This window comes from Ascidia mentula, chromosome 4 (genome assembly GCF_947561715.1).
Source record: "Ascidia mentula chromosome 4, kaAscMent1.1, whole genome shotgun sequence".
Taxonomy (NCBI): Eukaryota; Metazoa; Chordata; class Ascidiacea; order Phlebobranchia; family Ascidiidae; genus Ascidia; species Ascidia mentula.
Genome location: NC_138569.1, coordinates 13,650,512 through 13,671,122, shown reverse-complemented (window position 1 = coordinate 13,671,122; position 20,611 = coordinate 13,650,512). Strand labels below are relative to the sequence as shown.

The 20,611-nt window shown below is 38.5% G+C and overlaps 1 protein-coding gene across 1 annotated transcript; it reads left to right on the top strand.

Moving 5' to 3' along the window:
- The first annotated feature begins 182 nt into the window (after positions 1–182).
- LOC145898132 (protein unc-80 homolog) lies at positions 183–20,511 on the top strand. The gene is given in 63 exon segments (XM_082986565.1): positions 183–286; positions 782–830; positions 895–1,051; positions 1,658–1,868; positions 2,250–2,381; positions 2,509–2,685; positions 2,875–2,996; positions 3,646–3,728; positions 4,183–4,329; positions 4,402–4,491; positions 4,831–4,954; positions 5,031–5,080; positions 5,237–5,470; positions 5,636–5,761; positions 5,955–6,114; positions 6,269–6,405; positions 6,509–6,637; positions 6,880–6,947; positions 7,011–7,190; positions 7,420–7,525; positions 7,670–7,793; positions 7,851–8,023; positions 8,179–8,355; positions 8,580–8,712; positions 8,788–8,928; positions 9,168–9,314; positions 9,377–9,690; positions 9,815–9,955; positions 10,017–10,078; positions 10,191–10,345; positions 10,417–10,598; positions 10,722–10,888; positions 11,201–11,358; positions 11,548–11,673; positions 11,787–11,793; positions 11,909–12,045; positions 12,379–12,566; positions 13,099–13,254; positions 13,343–13,420; positions 13,675–13,854; positions 13,960–14,157; positions 14,223–14,343; positions 14,476–14,660; positions 14,719–14,847; positions 14,921–15,037; positions 15,103–15,194; positions 15,281–15,405; positions 15,516–15,660; positions 15,889–16,014; positions 16,156–16,246; positions 16,309–16,478; positions 16,623–16,731; positions 16,979–17,102; positions 17,156–17,326; positions 17,401–17,529; positions 17,879–18,177; positions 18,274–18,427; positions 18,560–18,758; positions 19,159–19,222; positions 19,390–19,451; positions 19,530–19,646; positions 19,887–19,957; positions 20,162–20,511. Coding segments are annotated over 63 exon segments (8,784 nt in total). The 3' UTR covers positions 20,416–20,511.
- Positions 20,512–20,611: the final 100 nt, after the last annotated feature.

Here is a 20,611-nt window from a genome sequence, read left to right as displayed (position 1 = left end):
TTAAACAGGGCCCAATATTTTATCACCTTTTACTCTCTTTCAGGATATGATTGCCCGCGCAGGATTTAGCAAATTGTAAATTACCGACAAGATCAACTCACACATTATGTGATAATTGGCGAAAATTGACCATTCCATCATCTCGCACTGCGTTTGCAATTGTGTCGGAAAACAGTCTTAATATGTCGGAAAGACGATCTTCAGACTCTGAAAGAAACGAACAACATGCAGTCGCACCTTTACGAATTCCACTGCCCATTCAGTCATTTCTATGGCGACAAACCGAGTAAGATCGATAAGCTGCACTTGCGCTAATTGCATCAGCTTTCGTTGCGATCAATGGTGTTTCGGCTTGTGAACGCCAGTTAATGCTGTGTCTGTTTCCTTATCGTTGCTTGTTAGATGTACTGCTTGTTTACAGCAGCTACAATGTACACATTAAAGTCCCTCCATCATTCCATGTTGGGGATCAACCTGTAGCATGTAACTGACCATGGCCCCCAAAATTAGTTTTAAATGTGGCCATCTGTCTGCAGCTTATACACAATTCATATTATTGGCTCCACATTGCTTAGTTTTAAATGTCTGCAGTCATAAAGTGCCATTACTATCGCCGATTTAGTTGGACTTTTTATTCCGGCCAACGCCAGTCAAACGTTTTTCGAGTCAAAATTGCTGATTCATAGAATACACGAGTTCTATTCAGACCTTGATGTATGATCAAACCAAATATGCTATAAAAGAAAATTTAATGCCGTGTAATGAACACGTATGTTTTCAGGCCGTTTCTGCGACGGAAAATTGGAAAGTTGTACGAAGCGTCGTGCATGGTGAGTCCAACTCAAATATAGTGCGCTACTTTTATCGGATTTTCAATTTAATTTGTTGTGGCAGTCGTTCGAGCACGTTCTGGTTGAAAACAAACTGCAGGGATTGCCACCCTCGCTAAGCGGAGCGATCGAAAGCATCACCCGTGGGCAGCTCATCGATGCTTGCTTGCCGCACGTAATGCACTGCGCTGCTCTTCTTATCTCAAATCGAAACAAACTAGGTCAGTAACACCTGCTTGAACACCTGTCCTTACAATCATTGCAGGATTTCCACTACAATAGCTTTGTGTATTTTAACTGCTGTCCCATGAACAAAGACACCTAGAAATTGTGAAAAACATGCAATACAGAACATGGTCATTTTTGTTCTCTGCGTATGTGGCTAAGCCGCCGTTGGCTGTACTTTGCTGTATAATTACAGGGTCGTTGTAGATTGATATAAAATATTCATTGGAAACGCGGTGTTAGTGACTCGAATGTGGATTGGTGATTGCTAATGAGAAGCACCGTGTCGTTGCCCAGAGTTATTAGAAGGTAACTGTCCCATTTGGCATTACCTCATGTTTTTGCAGCTGTTTTTACACCTAGTGTTTGGACAGTTATTCAACGCGATACTAAAAAAATGTCATGAATATCAGAACAGCTGATTTATTTAACGAATACTTCACGTACAATCACATGTATATATCGGGTGAGAATATTAACACAAACGCATCAGTCACATTTGAACACAGAAGTAATTACTTTTGTTCACGTCTTTTGTTTGCATTATCACTTAAACTTTACTAAAAACAAGATTGCTTTACCAGCGTGTTCAATTTTTGAAGGCCAAGCAGACAAATTCGGCGTGCCAGCAACAAAATTGCTTCACACACTGCATTGGATTTTCATCGATTTCGGTAGTGCGTGTGAAGGCGCCGAAACGAGAGACAGCGAAGATAATTGCATCAGTTTCGAAAACATACAACTCTTCGTGTACTTGTTTCCTCCCATCCTAAACTGCTTGAAAGACACAGACCTGACTTTCCGCCTAGCGAGGTGCGGTCGTTACAGACATCATTGATTTTCGTCGCTGGCCGTGTTACCGCGTGTTACTTTTCTAAAAAGTAAAATATTAGGCGCGATGCTGCCTGGTTTGCTATCGTTTTGAAAACTTCACGTAGATTTAACAACTTTTGGGTTGAATTGCGTCAATGTGTGTTAAAGTTCATTAAAATAACATTTTTTTTCAAGATATTGTTCATTCTTGTCTGAATTTTCCCAACAATATTTTAGAGTCAAAATATCGGTTAAATTTTGGCCGGTTTCATGATGTGTCACCACCCTAATCAACACCCTGTTGACTGTACAACTGTAATGAGACTTGTATGATACATCGAGATGAAAAGTACTTTGCTACGTATTTGTTGTTTTGTGAAGTGGACAAAAGATTTGGAAACCACTCTGGAACCACGAACAACCAGATGTAGCGGCGTTTAAAGCTCCGATTAGTATTGACAAGTCAAGAGATCCCACTATCACCGTTACCCTAGCTCCCAACAGTCCTAGCACGTAAGTGCGTCTAATACTTTCTGTCATACAAAATAACTTGCTAAAATAACAGATTGATAAATTGTACTGGATTTCGACCATATCCATTGGACAAACTATGGAAGTACCAAGCTAAATTTTTTTTCAGTTCCTCAGTGGAGCATGCCTCTAATAAGCCACAGAAGCTGACTCTCTTTGACGCAGCAGTTCTTGATTGTTTGTTGCATCAGCGTTGGTCGGAAGATGGAGTCTTGTGGGGAGTTACTTATTTGTTGAAGAAAGTTCAGAAATCAACTTCCATGAAGGGACATCAGTTCATTGGCCAGTAAGAATTTTACCTTTGTCTGCAGCAGAAATTTCTTCAATTCAGGTTTCTTTGCTGGTCAGCTTGTGTATAATTTTTTTGTGAAAGTCACTGCATGACGTTATTACAGAACAAACACAAACACAAAAACTAGTATTGTTTATAATCCCATAAACAAGACGGTCATGACTATTCCTTTGTTTAATGCAGGTCAGCTCACCGACGTTGTCAGTCTTTAATTAATAGAAAGCCTGAATTGCGATTGGGGATGAAGAGATCAATCACAATCCTTTCAGCACAGAAAGAAGTTCCATACAAACAAGAGGAGTCAGGTATAAATATAACATCGTATTTGCATCGGAGATGTTTCATACAGAACAATGTAGTGATGGGTTGCGCCGGATCCGGGTACCCGGACCCGGCCGGATATTGACCAATTTTCAATACCCGGACCCGGCCGGATAATACACTTAATTTAACCGGATAGTTGGGAAAGCATTTTTGTCCTAAAAGCGTACAAACAATTCGCAAATTACTCGTTTTTGGGACCCAGTCTGTTATACCCGCCGACGTAAGATTTTTTTGTTATTTGTTATTAAGGTTTTTCGTGACGTGTTATACCATATTAATAAATGCCCACGTTTTTTTGTTCCACTCATGACAGGCTAACCTTAACATAGCATTTTTGCCATAATACACGAATCAGTGTTAACAAACTGCCGGATCCAAATTATCCGGCCGGATTTGATAAATAACTATCCGGATCCGGCCGGGCCGGATAATTTGGAACTTGGAACATCACTAGAACAATGTAAGATTACTTAAGGTTTTTTTGTCAAGTAAATGAAGTCATCCTGTTGGTAATGGTAGGAGAAAATTCTAAATGCCGTTTAAATCACGTTTATGCCAAATCATTTTTGTGTAAAAATTTGTGCAACATGGAATGCTCTTTTAATTTTATCCTACTATTTGACTTTCTAGAACCGTTTGACCAAACGCCGCTGTCATTTACGAAGAAACCGAATTTTTCAACAACAGATAAAAGAGCATTGAATAGTTTTTCGGTAAATTTCTCCGTTTTGATTGGATAAATTGGGTGTATCACTAGATATCGCTAGATAATATCTGCTACAGCGCAAATTTTAACCACTAAGCATACCCAATGGAAATGAGATTTCCATGACTTTTCTCAACCTATCCCGGGCTGATTTTTAACGTCAGAGAAATGTTAAAAATATTTTCCAAGTTTCGTCCTTATTTAAATGTTGTTTTAGATCCAACAACGTTCAGTAAAGCTTATTTTGCAAACAGGTTTTAGGACATTACCCCTAGAAAATGGTCACACAAATGTTTTGCACACACTTGATAATGTAAAACAAAAATAGCACGCATCACTGTTTGAGTTATGTACCCCTGTCATTAATGTGACGAAATTTAAACCTCAATAAAATTTAACGAACAAACCTGCTTATAACCATGACACTTGCCTTGTCCTGACATAAATACTTTATTTCTTAGAAACGGTCGTTGATAAAATCGTCTGCGACAAAACGACGCAAAAACTCAAACGTGAAAAAGAGAAAGTTTTCTTCTACTTCCTTGCGACGGATTTCAATTTCAGCTTTTACCTCCAAGTTTTCTTCTCAGACAGATCTAAACGATTCGGTAAACTGAACAACAGTGATACTCGCATTAAAAAATCTATGCTCGGTGTTGGCAAAATAAGTTTTATTTTAGACTGAAGACAATCCTCCATCATACGGAAGTGTTTCTCTGTTATCCGGATCATCAGTTCTCCCCAAACAACGCTTTCAGTTTAGGCGCAGGGTAAGTCTGGTGTTTATTTCTGAATCAACCAGGCAACATTTATGTTTCCATTCTGGTCATTGCACAGTGTTAACATTGAAAATACAAATGTGTTTTTTTCACTAGCTACAGTATACCATTATATGTGAAAATACTTTCCAATTTTGAAACTTATGAAAGCTTAGCATGCAATCTCCGAAGTTTAGTCGATAGAGAGTTCGCATTTCCTTCAGGCTCGTCAGGTGAAATTAGTTTCGACCCAGTTGTGATTTCTAATTAATGAATCTATACAGGCAAAAAATATTTGCTTGATTCACTGATTCTGAGAAACGCGGTTTATGGGATTGTTTTTTACACCAGACGTTTGCTGTCAACCCTCGCCCGCGACCTGAAACCACATCAGTTGATCAACCTCCAAGTTATAGCCAGGCGCAAAATATTCCGGACGGAACATCTTCACAATTTTCGGGCACCAAAATATCTGGTCAGTGAATTGTTACAAACTGGAATTGCCGATCTTGGTGTTGTTTTATCAAAAAAACTTTTCATGTCGTCATCAGGTGGAATAAAGTCTTCAAGTGCGGGAAACAGATTTTTGAAGGCATTGAACGTAAGTATAAGGTGTGGTGTAATTTTTCTGTCCACTACCTTAACTGAATAGATAGTTGCAATGTTCGAATCATTTTGCAATGCATAAATTTAATTTAAGTTTAACTCTTGGAATTTAATCTTAACATTGGTCATCCAAACTATTGATATTATTTAGTTGCCAGTAAAAAACTGGATTTCGGAGTCTTGTCTTAATCAGCGCACACCGAAACCAGGAAGCAAGCTTTCTCATTCCAACTATGCTAGCTCTGATGGATCTATATCTGTTGACGTCATTCTGTCGGTGTTATGTTTGGTGGTTGAAAGAAATCTTGGTTTGCGACTGATGGACATCTGTTTGCAAATTATTGAGTGTTTATTTCAAATGCACACGTTCACATCTGCAGGCGAGGTTGGCACTAATGACCTTATACACAAAAAGTATTATGCTTGTTTTAATTAATATTCATTCCGCTATGGTTTTGTTTTTTTTCTCCCTCTGATGGAAAATCTATTTACCATACACAAGTGGTACGTTGTGTTCCGAGAACCTTTTATTTGGACTTTTATATTTAAGGGATTATCAACAAAACTGGCAAAGCTCCTTCGTGTCCTTCATGGTTTTACTTGTCATCTCGGATGCACAAACGGATGTACTCGTTCAGGGAACAGAAGCACGACAAGCAACAAAATGAGAGCGACCGTAATTGGATACGCTACGTTGTTGTTAAAGTTAATTTTTTTTCCCAAATTTCCTAATGCCAGAAAATATTTATACAAATGTTTAACGCAACTCGCCGATATATCTACAATCATACGGTGTAGGATTCTGCCACCTATGAACCATTACTGCGTTATCATATTGTGTATTAACATTTTCATTTTTTGTAATCCAGACACGACTGATGCTGACAAATATTTTTTCAATGGAACGCGATGCGTTCTGTAATTACTTGAAGTCGGTGATCGATAATCAACCCCTTGCCGATACAATGGATTTTCTCCATCCTTTACTGGTATACTGCACTATAGACATCAATAGCTGCGATGTTCGAGGTAGAAAAACTTCTTTTTCTATCTTTTTCTGTTGACATTGGTGAAATACAACTTGATGGCGAAATTCATTGTATCTGTTTTAGTTTTAAATTAAATAAAAATTCCTAATTTAAGATAGCTCTAATTACAGTAAAAAATTTTTGTGTGGTTTTAGAGTTAAACGATGAAGTACTTTGTGCCAATGCATCAGCAAATACCCAGTTGGAAGATGTTGTGATTAAAACCATTTTTCGCGGCCTTGTTAATAAATGCGTTGAGATGGATAAGAAAATGTACAACAACCAAAACAAGGTGAATAAATATAACGGAATTAAAAAATAAAGTATTATTTTTAATAAGTTCGTACGTTTTCAAATAAGCTTGATATTTTAATGTTTTTATTGCCGTGGGACAGAATCTTTACGAGGAAGTTCGTCATCTTGTGCAGTTCGTACGCATACGCCATCCTTCTGCATTCAATCGCGTTCTCCTTTCTGTTATGTCGGTACCGATGAAAAAGCGTCAGCAATGGTTGAAAGACCAGGTGCCATATTTTTTTTACTTTACACATCGTGACTTGCAACAGGTTTCATTTATGGAACCAAAATTCCTTGAGATTTAAAAAATCGAGTTATTAAAATGAAACTAATGCTCTTCAAAAACCATTATTTTTCGAAAAAACGAGTAATTTTTTCGTATTAAATGTTCAAATTTCTGAAGAGTTTGTTGCAATATACATGACCCAGCATCCTTGAAATACGATATAAAATGTTTTGCGTTTAAAAGGAACCAAAGAATGTAAAGCAGCCGGCTCCATCTGAAACTACTACCCCGCGTTCAACACGTGCAATGAGGTAAATTACTGTCGTATTTTAATGGATATATTCACTCTTAAAAATTGGATCTCACTTTTCAAGACGAGGTGGGGTCGATTTGGCGTCAAGCCCACTCTTCGCCAAACGATTTGAAAAACGCGGTTCGAACAAACCAAGCAACATATTCCGTCTTAGCATGGAATTTCTCGATCGAACTTCACTTTCAAGCAGTCAGCATATCCAGGGAAACTCACTAAGCGGAACCACCACCCCCAAATTATTGTACGTTTGTATCCATGCCGTTACGCCCGAAAGAAGATTACTTGTCTGATAAACATATGCATTTTTACAAATGGAAAAGGAACTAATTATGTTTATTTTGGATGTTCTTTTCGTTTTTTTCATTTCATAACTTTATTTTGATCTAAATTTCATCAGTTTTTGTTCATAAAACCACATTTACTTCAGGTTATACTTACTGCTGTAGTAAATAAGATTGTAATTTATTAAGATCTGCACATGAACTGTCTTCAGACGAGGATGACTTTGGTCGTTCTTTTGACAATGACAGAAGACGTTTCAACAAAATTGGAAGCATATTTAAAACCAAAAATCAGGCAAGAAACACTTTAAATTTATAAACACTTGTCATGACATCGATAATAGGTTGTTATTTTGGATCGTTTCTTTACCGAGCAATCAGCTTCCCGCGATTTGCCGGGGATATATGTTGGTAAATTTATTGTATGTTTTTGTCTCAGAATAAAATACCATTCGGGGCAGAAAATGAAGAAGACTTGAACACAACTTTTTTTTCGAGAATGATTAAAAAGAAAATTTCAAAACGCACAGAAAAAGATGAAGAATTCGAATGCGACGTCATTAGTGAGTGAATGTGGTTGTCGGTGTATTTAAAATGCTAAATTTGCTATATTTTTGCAGAATCGCCTCAGTATTCCAGAAACGCGAAATCAGGTGGAATTGACAAAACAAGTGAATTTTTAGTTGACGAGTCGGACATTAAAAATGGTTCAAGGATACTGTATTTTTTGATGGATTGTTGTCCACCAGGCACTGTTCCAGAACCGAGCGTAATCGCTTCTCTCATGGGATTGGTAAGTGACGTCACCACTTTAACTTTCTGCATAGCTTGTATTAGCGGACAATCGCGGCTTACTAAAGATATAATAATTTTACACGCACAAATAAATTTATTTCCATGCAAATATCCCACAGCGATGCACTTTGTAACACGACTTTTTTTCTTCAGGAATCTCCAGTTGTTTCGCGAGCAACTGTGTTTCTATTGTGCGCAAACTTTGTGGAGAATTGTTCCAACGGTGCGTGGCCGCACTGGATGCAACAGCGCATCTTCCATAGCAAACGATGTCACAAAAACGCAAAATTTTACACCAAAACTGCCAAATTGTTCCTGCAATGGGGAGAGGTATATGCGTGTTTAACTACACGTTATCTGTTTTTTCCCAAGTGTTGTTTAGTTTCTTATTATAACATATATTAATATCATGTTACAACATAACCACCAGAAGTAAGACCAAACTACATGTTTAACTTATGTTTAACTGACAATATTTCATCATAAGAATTTGATTTAGTTTAATCTTATTTTATATCACTCGTGCTTATAATATTATTTAAAAAAATTCACAGGCAGTGTCCGAGTTTCTCGAGAAAGTTTTAGCTATTTGCAACGACCCGAAAACTGTTCTTGGCGACATTCGCGACAAAGATGAACAGCTTCGGAATTATGAAGAGGATCTAAAGGAAAACTTTCTCTACGACAGTCAGTTTAATTTCAGTGAAATGTTACATCGTGTTGTGTGTATTAATTCACCACCGACTTTAAACTTGGTTTAAGTGCGCGTCAACGACTCCGGGAAGAAATGTCCAACTGCCCTTTCGCTCGCAGCTGTGGATCTTCTGTATCAGATCACTGTATTCTTGCGAGATGTATTTCCGAGGTTGCCGCATGAAGAATATCTTCAGGCCAAAGCCCAAGGTTGGTGGAGTGCCACGATTTTCAACAGTTTGGGGAAAATTGTTGTAGTTTCAGCGCGATGTGCAAATCATTATATAACAATCCTCATTCATAATATTTTAATTAAAATAGAAAAATCCTATGAAAACTTCACAGGAATATTCCGATGTTTAAGTTTATGTCGAATCTTTATGTCAAATAGTTGTTTGTTGAAATTATCACCAATTTGTTGCGTAATAATACTGCTTTGTTTGTTTCAGCTTTGGATCACACGACTGGAATGATCGTAGTTCCGCAAATCAAACACAGCGAATCATCATGGCGAAAAACCATAAAGTTTTCCAGCCAACTAGACCAGCAGACGAACAGCGTCACCGACACTTCTGCCAGAAGCGGCATTTTGCAGGGTGATTAGAAACGATGTTCATAGGTTGCCAACCGCTTAGTAACTATGATATCTATTTGTCAGACTCATTATCAGCGGGTCAACGGACAAGCAAGGCGGAAGGATCTGAGTTTGGTGGAAAGTCTTGCACTGGGGGATGTCCCTTGAGTACGCCTTCAAGTGGAAACACACTCACTGTTCCAACAAATAGTCTTTACTTGGGAGGAAACTTTTCTCCTTTCAGCTCTTGCAGTCGATTGTCATTCGGTAGTACTGCCTCGCTGGGCGCAAGTTCGGTGCAATCGGATCCTAGAGACTCGAATCTGTCTAATGTAAGATCCCCAAGTCCATCTACGAAACCCGAATCAACGTCGATGGATAGTTTGTCATGGCTTAAGGTAAAAAAGTCGTTTTCCAATTTGTTGACAAGTGATGGAATATTGTTGATTTCAAAGATTATGCATGCGAACGAAATTGCATGCTTTCTTTATTTCAGATAGTTATATGCTCATTTTTTTTAAGGTCATGCTCGCTTTTGCAAATCAACAAAACTTTCTCTGCAACCACATCGATTTCTGTCACCCGTTTTGCCACCAAAGAATAACGCGTTCATGCAATCGATTGGTCAACGCCATATTTGAAGCTGTTACAAATCAAGAAGCTGTGGGTTAAACGTATATTTTGCTTAGCTGTGGTTAAGTTGTATTATAACCGTGATGTTTAGGAGGAGATTGTAAGAACACCTGAAGCACGCCAAGAAAAAAGTCCGACAACTAGTTTTTCAATGTAAGTCATTTTGTATTTAAATATTTCCATTTCCAACCTGACCACATACTCCGTAAAACTAAACAGCGGTTTAACAAACGAATCATGCCAGAAACCGTTCACTGCGTTGCAGGTACCTCAAGAGCAGAGCTTCCATCCTGACAAAAATGCCACTCTCCACACTACTGAAGGCGGTTACCTTGCTTCCCGATTCCTTACTTGTTGACACACAAGCTCTATGCTGGGAAATTATGCTCGATGGAAGCAAGTGCATGACCAAGATTGCCGGTAAGAAACGACAAGGATATCACAATTTTGGATGTTTTAATCCTTAATTGCGCTCAAATTTCCTCTCCTAGCGTCGCTGTTTTTATTGTCGTCATTTCGGATACCTGATGACGTGCATACCTGCATCATGGTTGACCTCTGTCATAGCAACCCAACTCACCGCGTGAGGGCGCTACGCAAGCTTCGCGTGCTTTGGGATTGTCGCTATGACACGTGGAAAAACACCGAACTTAAAGCCAGGCATGCTTATAAGGTATGTTGCGCTTAAGGTTTATTGCTATCACAGGGTACACAATGAGCTTTATTAGACTGCTTTTGGTGTAGCTTTGCTGCTATGGCTTATAGGTTAAGTCTGACGCTTTGTTTTGTTTTGTAGTTTAATGTTCCCTCTGCCTCTTTCACGTTGTCAGCGACTGATTTGGGTTTGGAGACACCAGTTATTCCTGATCCACCATGGGTTCCTAACATAATTAACATCGATGAGATTCTTGCCCAGAACAGTTCTTCCGCGCAAGGAGCCGCCTTTTTGGCCACGGATACACTGTATGTACAAACTGTTCCTTATCTTTCTGTCACATTTGCTTGGCTTACATAAAACATATATCTCCACAGTGAGTTTGTTGTATGGCCAGTTAGCCATGCATAGTAAATAACATGCAGTACTTTTGTTGTTGTTTTTTTTTTTCGCTAAAGGCAATAACGACAGCCGCGAGTTAACGGTTGTCAAAAAGATTAAACTGTGTGATAAACGGTTTAAAAAATCGCATGTTCGGTTATTGTAAAAAAACGTTGCGACTAAAGATAACACTATAACCTTTTTAAGTTCAGTAAATGTATTCCATTGATTTACATCAGGTCCCACTACAAGGAACAGCAATTGAAAAAACTTCTGCAAAGGGAAAAGGAACAACGGTCTATCGCGCGAAGCAAATTTCATCTCACTGACGTTCCAATCACACAAACCATCCTCGCCGAAGCTCGCAAGAAAGTTAACACTGATGAGTTCGAAGAAGGTAAATCACATATACAACTTGTTAACATTTTCATTTTATGTTTCGCCCAATGTTGACGCAACGTCACAAAACAATTTTTTTGTTAATGTTAACACCACCGATAGTTTTGGAAATGAAAGTATAATGTTTTTGTTGCTTGTGGCAATGAAAGTGTTACTGCTTGCACGTGATTTGGTTTTGATTTTACAGAAGCAACTTGCCCGAGTCGACGTTTGTCCTCCCGGCTTCCCAGTGTCGGATCAAACAACTTGTCCAGTGAATCGAAAAAAGAAGAGTGGAAAAGGCACAGTAGAACCAGAATTAACAATCTTGAAGGTAGATCACACAGCGAAGAGAGTATTTGTGGAATTTGTCATTGCTGTGCTGTCTGTCAAAAGATGAATCAGCGCACATTACAAAATTTTGTTTTAAGTGTTTAGTTTTAAAAGAAAATAGGCTCATCGCGCTGTATAATATATTATTGCCATGACATTGGTTTAAACATATTCTTAGAGATCCTCGAATGCCAGCAAGGTTCGACGAAACGATACGGTATTTAATTTTTAGGCAGTCAAGAAAACATATGTAGATTGGATCCTATATCCACATTCCCTAACTCTCCAGCATATCCGCCCTGCATCGCAGCTTGTCTTCCAGTTGTCCTTCAATGTACCTCGGATGTTTACACAACAAAAGAAAACCAGTCAGGTAAGCTTCATCGCGCTCAGATTCCCTTATTCCTAACCTATCATATGGAATCACATTTAATTTCTTCTTACCACCTCGTGTGAATATTGCATGTGATCACCTGACTGAATATGGCTGTGTAGCAGTGTTGGATGATGTTTTCTAAAATATAAAACGTTCAAGCTTCATGGTTTGTAAATAGGCTGTAACAACATGTTTAATGTTTTTACGTTATCAATGAGTTTCTTTAACAACTGACTTTGGTTGGCATATTCTCGCCCTTCTTCATATTGCTGAATTGTGACATGCGTTTGTTGTCGCAAGAAAAAATTTAAAAAATAGATTTAACATTAGTTGGGGACATCGCCCGAAACTTGGTGACAACTTGTATGGGCGAAGATACAAGTCTGTTCCTGCGTTGCATACTCGAGAAAATGACCGACAAAAGCGAGCAGTTCCACTCCCTGTGGATTTTGCGCAGACTTCCCAACATGTTACAAGATATATCACCTTCCATAGCACACGTCTTGTTGAGCCACTTGGTAAGATATATGTGCTTGGGCTTGGTGTACATTGTTATTGTATATAGGGGTATAAAGGTTTACAGTAATTAAGCATGGCTATCGTTGGCATGTAGGTACATTTTTTTTGTGAACATGTGCTTAATATGTGTGAAGAGTCTACTAACAAAGGTTTTAAGAATCTTATAAATATGTCAACCACCTTCAATGGGGTTTTCTAAGGATGTAACATTGACAAATTATCACCTGGGAAAATCTTGGCACAAATCGTTTTTTTGCACTCTGATTGGAGAGTATATATGTTGTAACAAATGACAGTTTGACCATTTTCTCATTTGACTATGTTGCCACAACTATATTACGCCTGCTCTCGGTGAACTTTCCCGATCTGAATGTTTAGAATACAAAAAGCCGAAATAAAAACCTTTTCCTAGTTACCTATCACCGATATAGTGGTTAACCGATCAAATATATATTAAACTCTGCTCTTGCGAGAGAGCAGAGAAAACTACGTTACGCAGTCGTGATTTATTCCCCATATTTTTCTTCACAGATCGAAGGAATACTTCATTACAATCGCTTAGCCACCACCAATGAGGAACTAATTGCTGCGTCGTTAATGGCCATTACGGCCTTAGTACCCAGTGCGCAAGCAATTGATCTAAAAACTATCAAACTTGCCTTAAGAAAGGAACAGATAGACACACAGGTGAGCAGTTAATGTTCTCCATTAATTCCATAAACCATGGACAGGTTGAAAGCGTGATGATAACGTTGGATGTTTCTGTACTTTGCAGGTATTGATAACAGCTGGTATACCGGGCGCTAAAAAGTTAACTGTGTGGAATCAGGGTGATTATTATATGCCGACACAAGTGAGTAGAATAGGGTCTATTACTCTATTTCCATATTGTGTGCCAGGGTAATTTAATGCAAAGCTGCACCCATGGATGAACGAATATTGATTGTTAAAACTGTCTGCTTGTATTTAATTTATTCATATAAAATTGTATTTTCGTAAGTAAATGTTATTAAAAGTGTGCAGCGCCATCTCGTGAATTAAATTAAATGCAGAGCGATTAAAATATTTGTAAAATACAACATATTCATAAAAAGTTGTTGTTCCTAGATTGAAGTGACCGATTTGAGTACATTTGATACGGTTTTGAGGGAAGCTCTTATCTCGATCGATATTCCTGAGTCGGATCACAACAAGTACCAGCTGTTTGATCGACAGAAAAATCAAATCCTCTGTCGACACTGTTACGTTCGCGACTTCTACCAGTTTCGAAAAGCTGTCTACCCCGAGGTTCATATTTTGGTGTTTTTTAATCAACATGAAACACAGTAACAGTTCATGGTTTAAAATTCAAGACAGCGTAAATGGCAAATGCAATAAACTGTTCACGCGCAGTTGAACCTGGTGGAAATGGAAGAAGAGGAGGGAACCAAATTGATGACAGACAGAGTCGTTGCGTTAAAACTTGCCGAAATCGCTCGTTTAAGATTCATTATTTCCGCTCTGTGTCACCAAAAAAATCCAGTGGATCAACAGTTGAACGCCACATTTATACAAGACGAACTAAACAAGTTGTGGTCGTTTCCGAGAAAGGTAAGATGACGTTTGGTTTTTCCAAGTCACGAAGATTATGTTTGGAAATTGTGTGTTGTGTTTAGGCGATGGACGCAGAGTTTTTTATGTTCGACACCAAGCATGGTGACGTCATCCGGCAACTTGATGTTGTCCAGAAATTTTACTGGATGGACTTTATTGTCGAACTTTTTCTTTCACTTTCAAGTAACGTACAATTGTTATTTTTTTACATTTCTAAATCCCGTGAAGACGTTCATGTTAAATAATCTTTACTTGATTTGTTTAAAGCTTTCTTGACATTTTTGGTCATCCAATAACTTGCAAATTCGTCTACAGAGGACTTTCCTTGGGAGGATGACTTACTGTGTTTCATGCACGTTCTTTGTGCGGGTCTCGTCGTCCACTGCGAAGAACCTCCCTTACTTCGCCGATTCTGTGCCGCTGTGATCGATGTTGTCGTCCATCTTGCTCACACTTTTACTTTACCAGGATACAGTTTGGTGCTTCCTTCCATATTATGCGTACGTCAGTTACTGCGATTGTTGCAACTTGATTGGTGCTGATAGAATATGTTTTTAGATTTACAGCAAACATCACCATAACGACCTCATTCGATCGTGCTTAGAACTCGTTTTTAAACAAATGTTTAAAGTTCACAGGCAGCCGTTTATTCTGCAACTGTTTGCCAATGCTGCTCCCCTTCTGTCGGTGGGTTGACATTAAATAAAGTAGGATTTATCTTATAAAAAAAACAAAAACATCATTGACTTCGCAATCAAAGGAATTCAACTGGTTAAAACTATCGGGTGAAAAAGATCCGATCGATCAACTTTCCCCCGATGTATTCTTCCGACTTCTTCTCTCGCTGCAAACCCCTGAGGAAGTCGACAAGCTACAGGTTCGTGAAAAGTCTCATTTTCTCAAATGATCAGAGTAACTTTCATCGGTGATTTCTGCATGAAGGTTATGAGTCTTGTTAAAGCCGAAAAGCCGCTTAAGCCGGTCGACGAATGTCTGAGTGAGATGGAGAACATCACCTTTGGCGACTATTTTCGGTGAGGTTATCATTTATCTGCGATGGAAATTTTACAAAATTGTTTTGTCATTGAGAACTTAAACCAATTATTCCCTTGGGTTTCAGGCTTTGTATCACTGTCATTGCCTATCAGCCAGAAACGAGTAGAACGCTCGAAATGCTTGTCGTTATTAACAGTATCTTGCCGTGCTACTTGGACTACATGCAAACCAACATGTCCCCAACGGAAGGTTCGTAATAAAAACCAAATTGACTTGTTTCCTTGCAGCAGCATGCTACGCTTGTGCAATTCGGCTTGTATGTCTTCATTCGTGAGGTTTGGACAACATTATCTTTGCAGAGTTTATACAGCTGAACGATATGTCGATTAATATTCGCTCTCTTCTGTCGAGTGTGGAAGTTCTTACCCGAACAATAATATCCGCATCCCAACAACACAACGACCAAACACAAGCTCAACATGCGAGATCCGCCCGCGACCTCGGGTATATTTGCTAAAATTTGGTCCCACTGTTATAGGCTATAATAGAAAAATTCCCAACATAGATTAATTGGTTTAAATATAGATTAGACAAAGGAAATGCTTTTTATCGAAATATATTTGTATTTGAAAGACAAAAACGGATTGATTTCTTAAAAAAATACGTTTTCGTTTTATTTTGGAATCACCCCGGTAGTGCTTGAAAATTATTTCATTTTAAAATATTGCGCAGGATTATAGAGGAAGGGTTGAATATACAGGATTCGAGTGACGGAGCTCAAACCATTGAAGAGTTCGTTGCACCCCGTGACGTCATCCTGCAGCTATGCACAACTTTTTTTACACACACCAGAGCAAGGTCATAATTCCCAACTGTGATGTCAAAAATGTACCATGGCATGATTACAATAGTTTTATATTTGCCTTTCGCGAATTTGTTAATTTTTTGCATTCCCCGCATTGAAAGTGCAATATTTTGCAAATGTTGCTTCTACCACAGAATGCAGATGTTAAAGCCGAGTCATAGCGATGAATTTCTGAGTGTCAAGTCGCACAACCGGCTCGCGGAGATTGCACATTCTCTATTGAAGGTTTGCAAGATGCAAAGGTGAACATGGACAGATTGTTCAGCATTAAATGTAGTGGATTTCAGATATTGACCGACGAATCTGTTCCAACTGTCAGTCTTGGTTTGGCTTATTACATCAAACGGATGTTGCCGGTCGTTGATTGGTCGATAGAAGCGGTTCGTCCCGCCCTATTTCTTGTTTTGAAACGTCTCGACCGTTTTTTCGGTAAACTCAGCAAAGTATATTCTTTCAGGTTAGCACAACAGAACCAAGCTTGGGCTAAGTTAGGGTTTGTCTGCCAACCAAACTTATAAAACCACAGCAACTATGTACAACAGTAACAACTATTGTACAATTATGCTGACAACCCTCAGAGCTCCTACATTTTTTATTTAAGGCGTAAGTTGGATAAGAGGACCGTATCTATGATGGTAAGCGGCTTGTGCGATCTTCTTGCTCGTCAACCGTCTGTCTCACATATCCCACACCTTAAAACCTTCGTCAACGTGAGTGCTAACAAAGTATTTTGCTCATATTGGTCTACATTCACTTGTTAAAATATAAGACTACGCACAATAATTGCCTAATTCCCATGACAGAAAATATTGTTTCCACAACACCTAGGCTGATTACATGCATATACTCTGAATCCCCCCTTGTGATTGCACTTTATTTCCTTTATTCACAACATTTTGGAAATAAAAGCCAGAAATTATGAAGTTGCTTGATAATTGCTTTTTCACACATCTGTAGATGTGCGCAACGATGCAAGTTGGTACAAACGTACCAGCAAACGGGGAAGACGCACTCAACTGTGAATGCAAAACCAGGCTTAACATTTCTCCTACACTAACTCCAAATGTAGTGAAACTAATCGGTGAGGAAACAGTCACCTGCTATTTGATTTGTTCTAAAATTGTTGGGTTACAGTCCTTCAGGCACGGAGTCTTGGTGATGGCTTCACAGTGCAGGATATTATCAAACCTCTAATCGAGTCGGAGGTCAAAATCAACTTGCTTCTTAATCTCATAATTCCAATTTGTCTCTGCGTCGCCGGAGAAACTCCCATACTTCCTCATGCGAACGACAGCGACGGAAAAAGTAAGAAAGAAATTAGTGAATCCTACTTTTTCAAGCGCGAGAAACGTTTTTAAAATGTATTTGTGTTGTTTCAGTGAAATGGAAATTGGAACTCCCCAAAAGTGACGTAGTGTTTATGATGAACCTTTGCATAGATGCGTTGACTGGAAAATTATCGCGGTCGAGACATAATATGGCAGAATTGTTTCTTGCCACCTCCCCCAGTTAGTTGTGTTTTTGTTTTTTGTAGTTGTTTAGTTAAGTGCAATTAAATAAAGAGCATGTCGTCAGCAACCTTGTAGGATAAATGTAGATCTGCAATTCTTAAGGGGGTCGACAGTGACCTATCGAGGAGATCACAAGATTTTTGTAAACAATAACACTGTTAGCGATACAAGATTCATTTTGTTTGAACCAATATTAGGTAATAATGTCACATCACAAGAATAAAGAATCGGTAATCATCACCAAAAAGGCCAAATTTTTCATGAGTTTAGTTGTGGTTTCTGGGTGTCCACGTAGTTTAAGTAATTGATGAAATTATAAACTAATTGTTCCATATTTGTATGCCAGTGACGAAGAAGAAAAACGTTGCGGTGTGTCAAGTGGCGTTGTTGACGCTTCGAGTTGTTATTGCCTGCTTTCACAGACAACTACAAGGCGAATGGTATGGACTGGCTCAAAAGATCAAAAACATAGCTTGCAAAAATGCAGGTAAGTTCTTTTGGAAAATCTTCTCATGTCTATTACCTTTGTTTACCGATCACCATGAACTCTGTTAAGATGGATCATACATTTGGTCATTCATGATATTCGTGATGAAATACAAAACCCCGCTCGTTCTTCATCTCAAACCATTCGTGGTTCGGCAGGTAGGTGAAAATATTCAACCAAAAAGCAAACATAATCGCGATTTGCTGGCAGCATATAATATCACAGTTAGTTTACCGCATTTTTGTTTACATCAGTTCATGAGGCGAAGGTTTACTGAAGAAGCACTCAAAAGGCAACTCCAGAATTGCTTGGAAACTAAGAGCTGTGTCCCGATAGTGATGACGTTGTTGATTAAAGATTTTGTCCGGGAAGCGCAGGAATTACGTCATCTAAGTCAGCAACCAAAAGGTAAAACGTAACGTTTATGTGACCAACCCCCAAAACCCTCTTAATTAATTTTATTACTTGTGTTTCGCTAAGCGTTTTAACTTGCAGAATCAAAATCAAACAATGCAAACATGATGTATTTAATTTTGACAGCTGTCAAATCGCCGACGATCCTAAAGGTGCCGTCAAACGTTGCTTCCAAGCTGTCGAGTTTAGATCAAAACAGCTACAAAGAACGATCTCGTCTTTCGTCGTTTCGTTGTGCGATAACTTCCCTCCCAAAAACTCAAACTCAAACTCAACACGAGAGCGTGGAAGAAACCCCGCTTGAAACTGATAAACTTATTGTCAAGTAATAGGCCCATACTTTACCATCCTTTATAATGATGTATTGTAATATATTAACATTTAGTACGTCAATAATTTCTTATCTTAGGCTAAACGTCCCTGCAAGTGAAGTAAAACAGACTTGTGGCTCTTATAAAATACAACACAAAGCGAACTTATACACGCTGGCCCAATTCAAAAATCCGTTGCGATCGTATTTAGATCGCGTATGCTGCAATTTTGTGTAACAACAATAAAGTTTTGATGCACTAACACGTACCTTAAGGGTGAATTTAATTGTTTTTTACCACACCTGTATTCGAACACAGGTTATCCTGGGCACAATTCCCAGTCATGTTTTCTATTGCTATATGGGTCGGGCGTATTAAACGATGTTGCAAAATTGCTTTTATTTCTTTTTGAAGGCAAGCGGAAAGAAGTGCGACACCCAGCCGATCTCCTCCAGCGGTTCGCTTGTGGACGCAGTTGGTGAGTCCGCGTGTTTCACTTAGTTTAACTTCTCTGGTTTTTTTGGAAGAAGTCACAGCCTAGTTTAAGACGCTGACAGGAAAACAGTCCCTAAACATTACCTGGCTCCGAGTTTGGAGTAATTATTTTTGAAGCGTTTTAGAAATATTTGTTGGGTTAATTTCCAGATGAGAAGCTCGAAATCTAACAGGGATGATATTGATCATGAAACAAGTGGCAAAACTTCCAGGTAAAATTCAACTTATAATATTTAAATGTATTGAAGTCAAATAACAGACTTGGACGTTTGTGCGATACATCTTGTTAGATGCAGCTTGTCCACGTTGCAAACTAAAGACAAGGCGTCCACGTCCAAATCAAGCAACATTCCCAATATCACAGTGGGCATGTACGTTACACCCCGTAAATCGTCAAACAAGATAAGGTAAGCAAGCTAATGTATTCTCAACAAACTTGTGGGCATTAGAGATATACGAGTAAAGATTTGCTTCTCATTTCAGTACCAAGTTATCTAGTATTAATTCTTGCCTTAAGGAAATAACACATAGCATACATTTGGAATCTGGAACGGGAAGTGCGTGTTGTTTACATGAAGTTGAAATTATTATTGATCCAATATTGCATTCCCCTGTGTATAATTTGATACATGCAAAACTTTGAACAGGCAAGATACTTGGTCGGATGTTGGCGACTCCAAACAAACGATTGAACCTTCAGCCGATGACATTCAAACATGTAAGTATAAAATTTCCATCAACTAGTTATGACATTATTTGAGAAAGTTTCTGTAGTATGGAATTGTAATAAATTCCATGTTCAAACTGGTTTAAGGTGGGCGTTAATTTCAAAACAAAACATAGTTGTTATTTGTCTAAATTAGTTTTTGGACATAAAAACTGCAAAAAATATTAGCATACAGAATAACAAACGCCTTTTCAGCTCCAAAACTAACAACTAAACCTAAGAAAACACCAGGAAATCAGCATCTCTCTCCAAACATGTCTTTGGACGAGGGGGGAGCGATCAGTGGGAGAAGAGACAGTGTGTCGGCCGTTAAAGAGGACAGAAAAAGTTATTCAACATTAACAATAGACGAAGAACCTATCGACCAACCATCCAGTTCCGTTACGCAGCATGACGAAGCAAAGCGCGCCTTGCAAAAACTTGCATTAAAATCCAGTTTTCGACGTTAGTTTTGTCTGCGCGGTAAAAACTTCGCGAATACGTTGCGTTACTGTTGCCAGTTTGTATATTTTATTCACCACAACTATCATGAACATTTTTCATTATACTGTTCGTCAGTCATTGTTTTATTTTTAACAATCAATATGAAAGTATTTATTTCCTTAGGCTCAAATCAGTCAGAGACAAATTGTTGTTAGTTGTGAT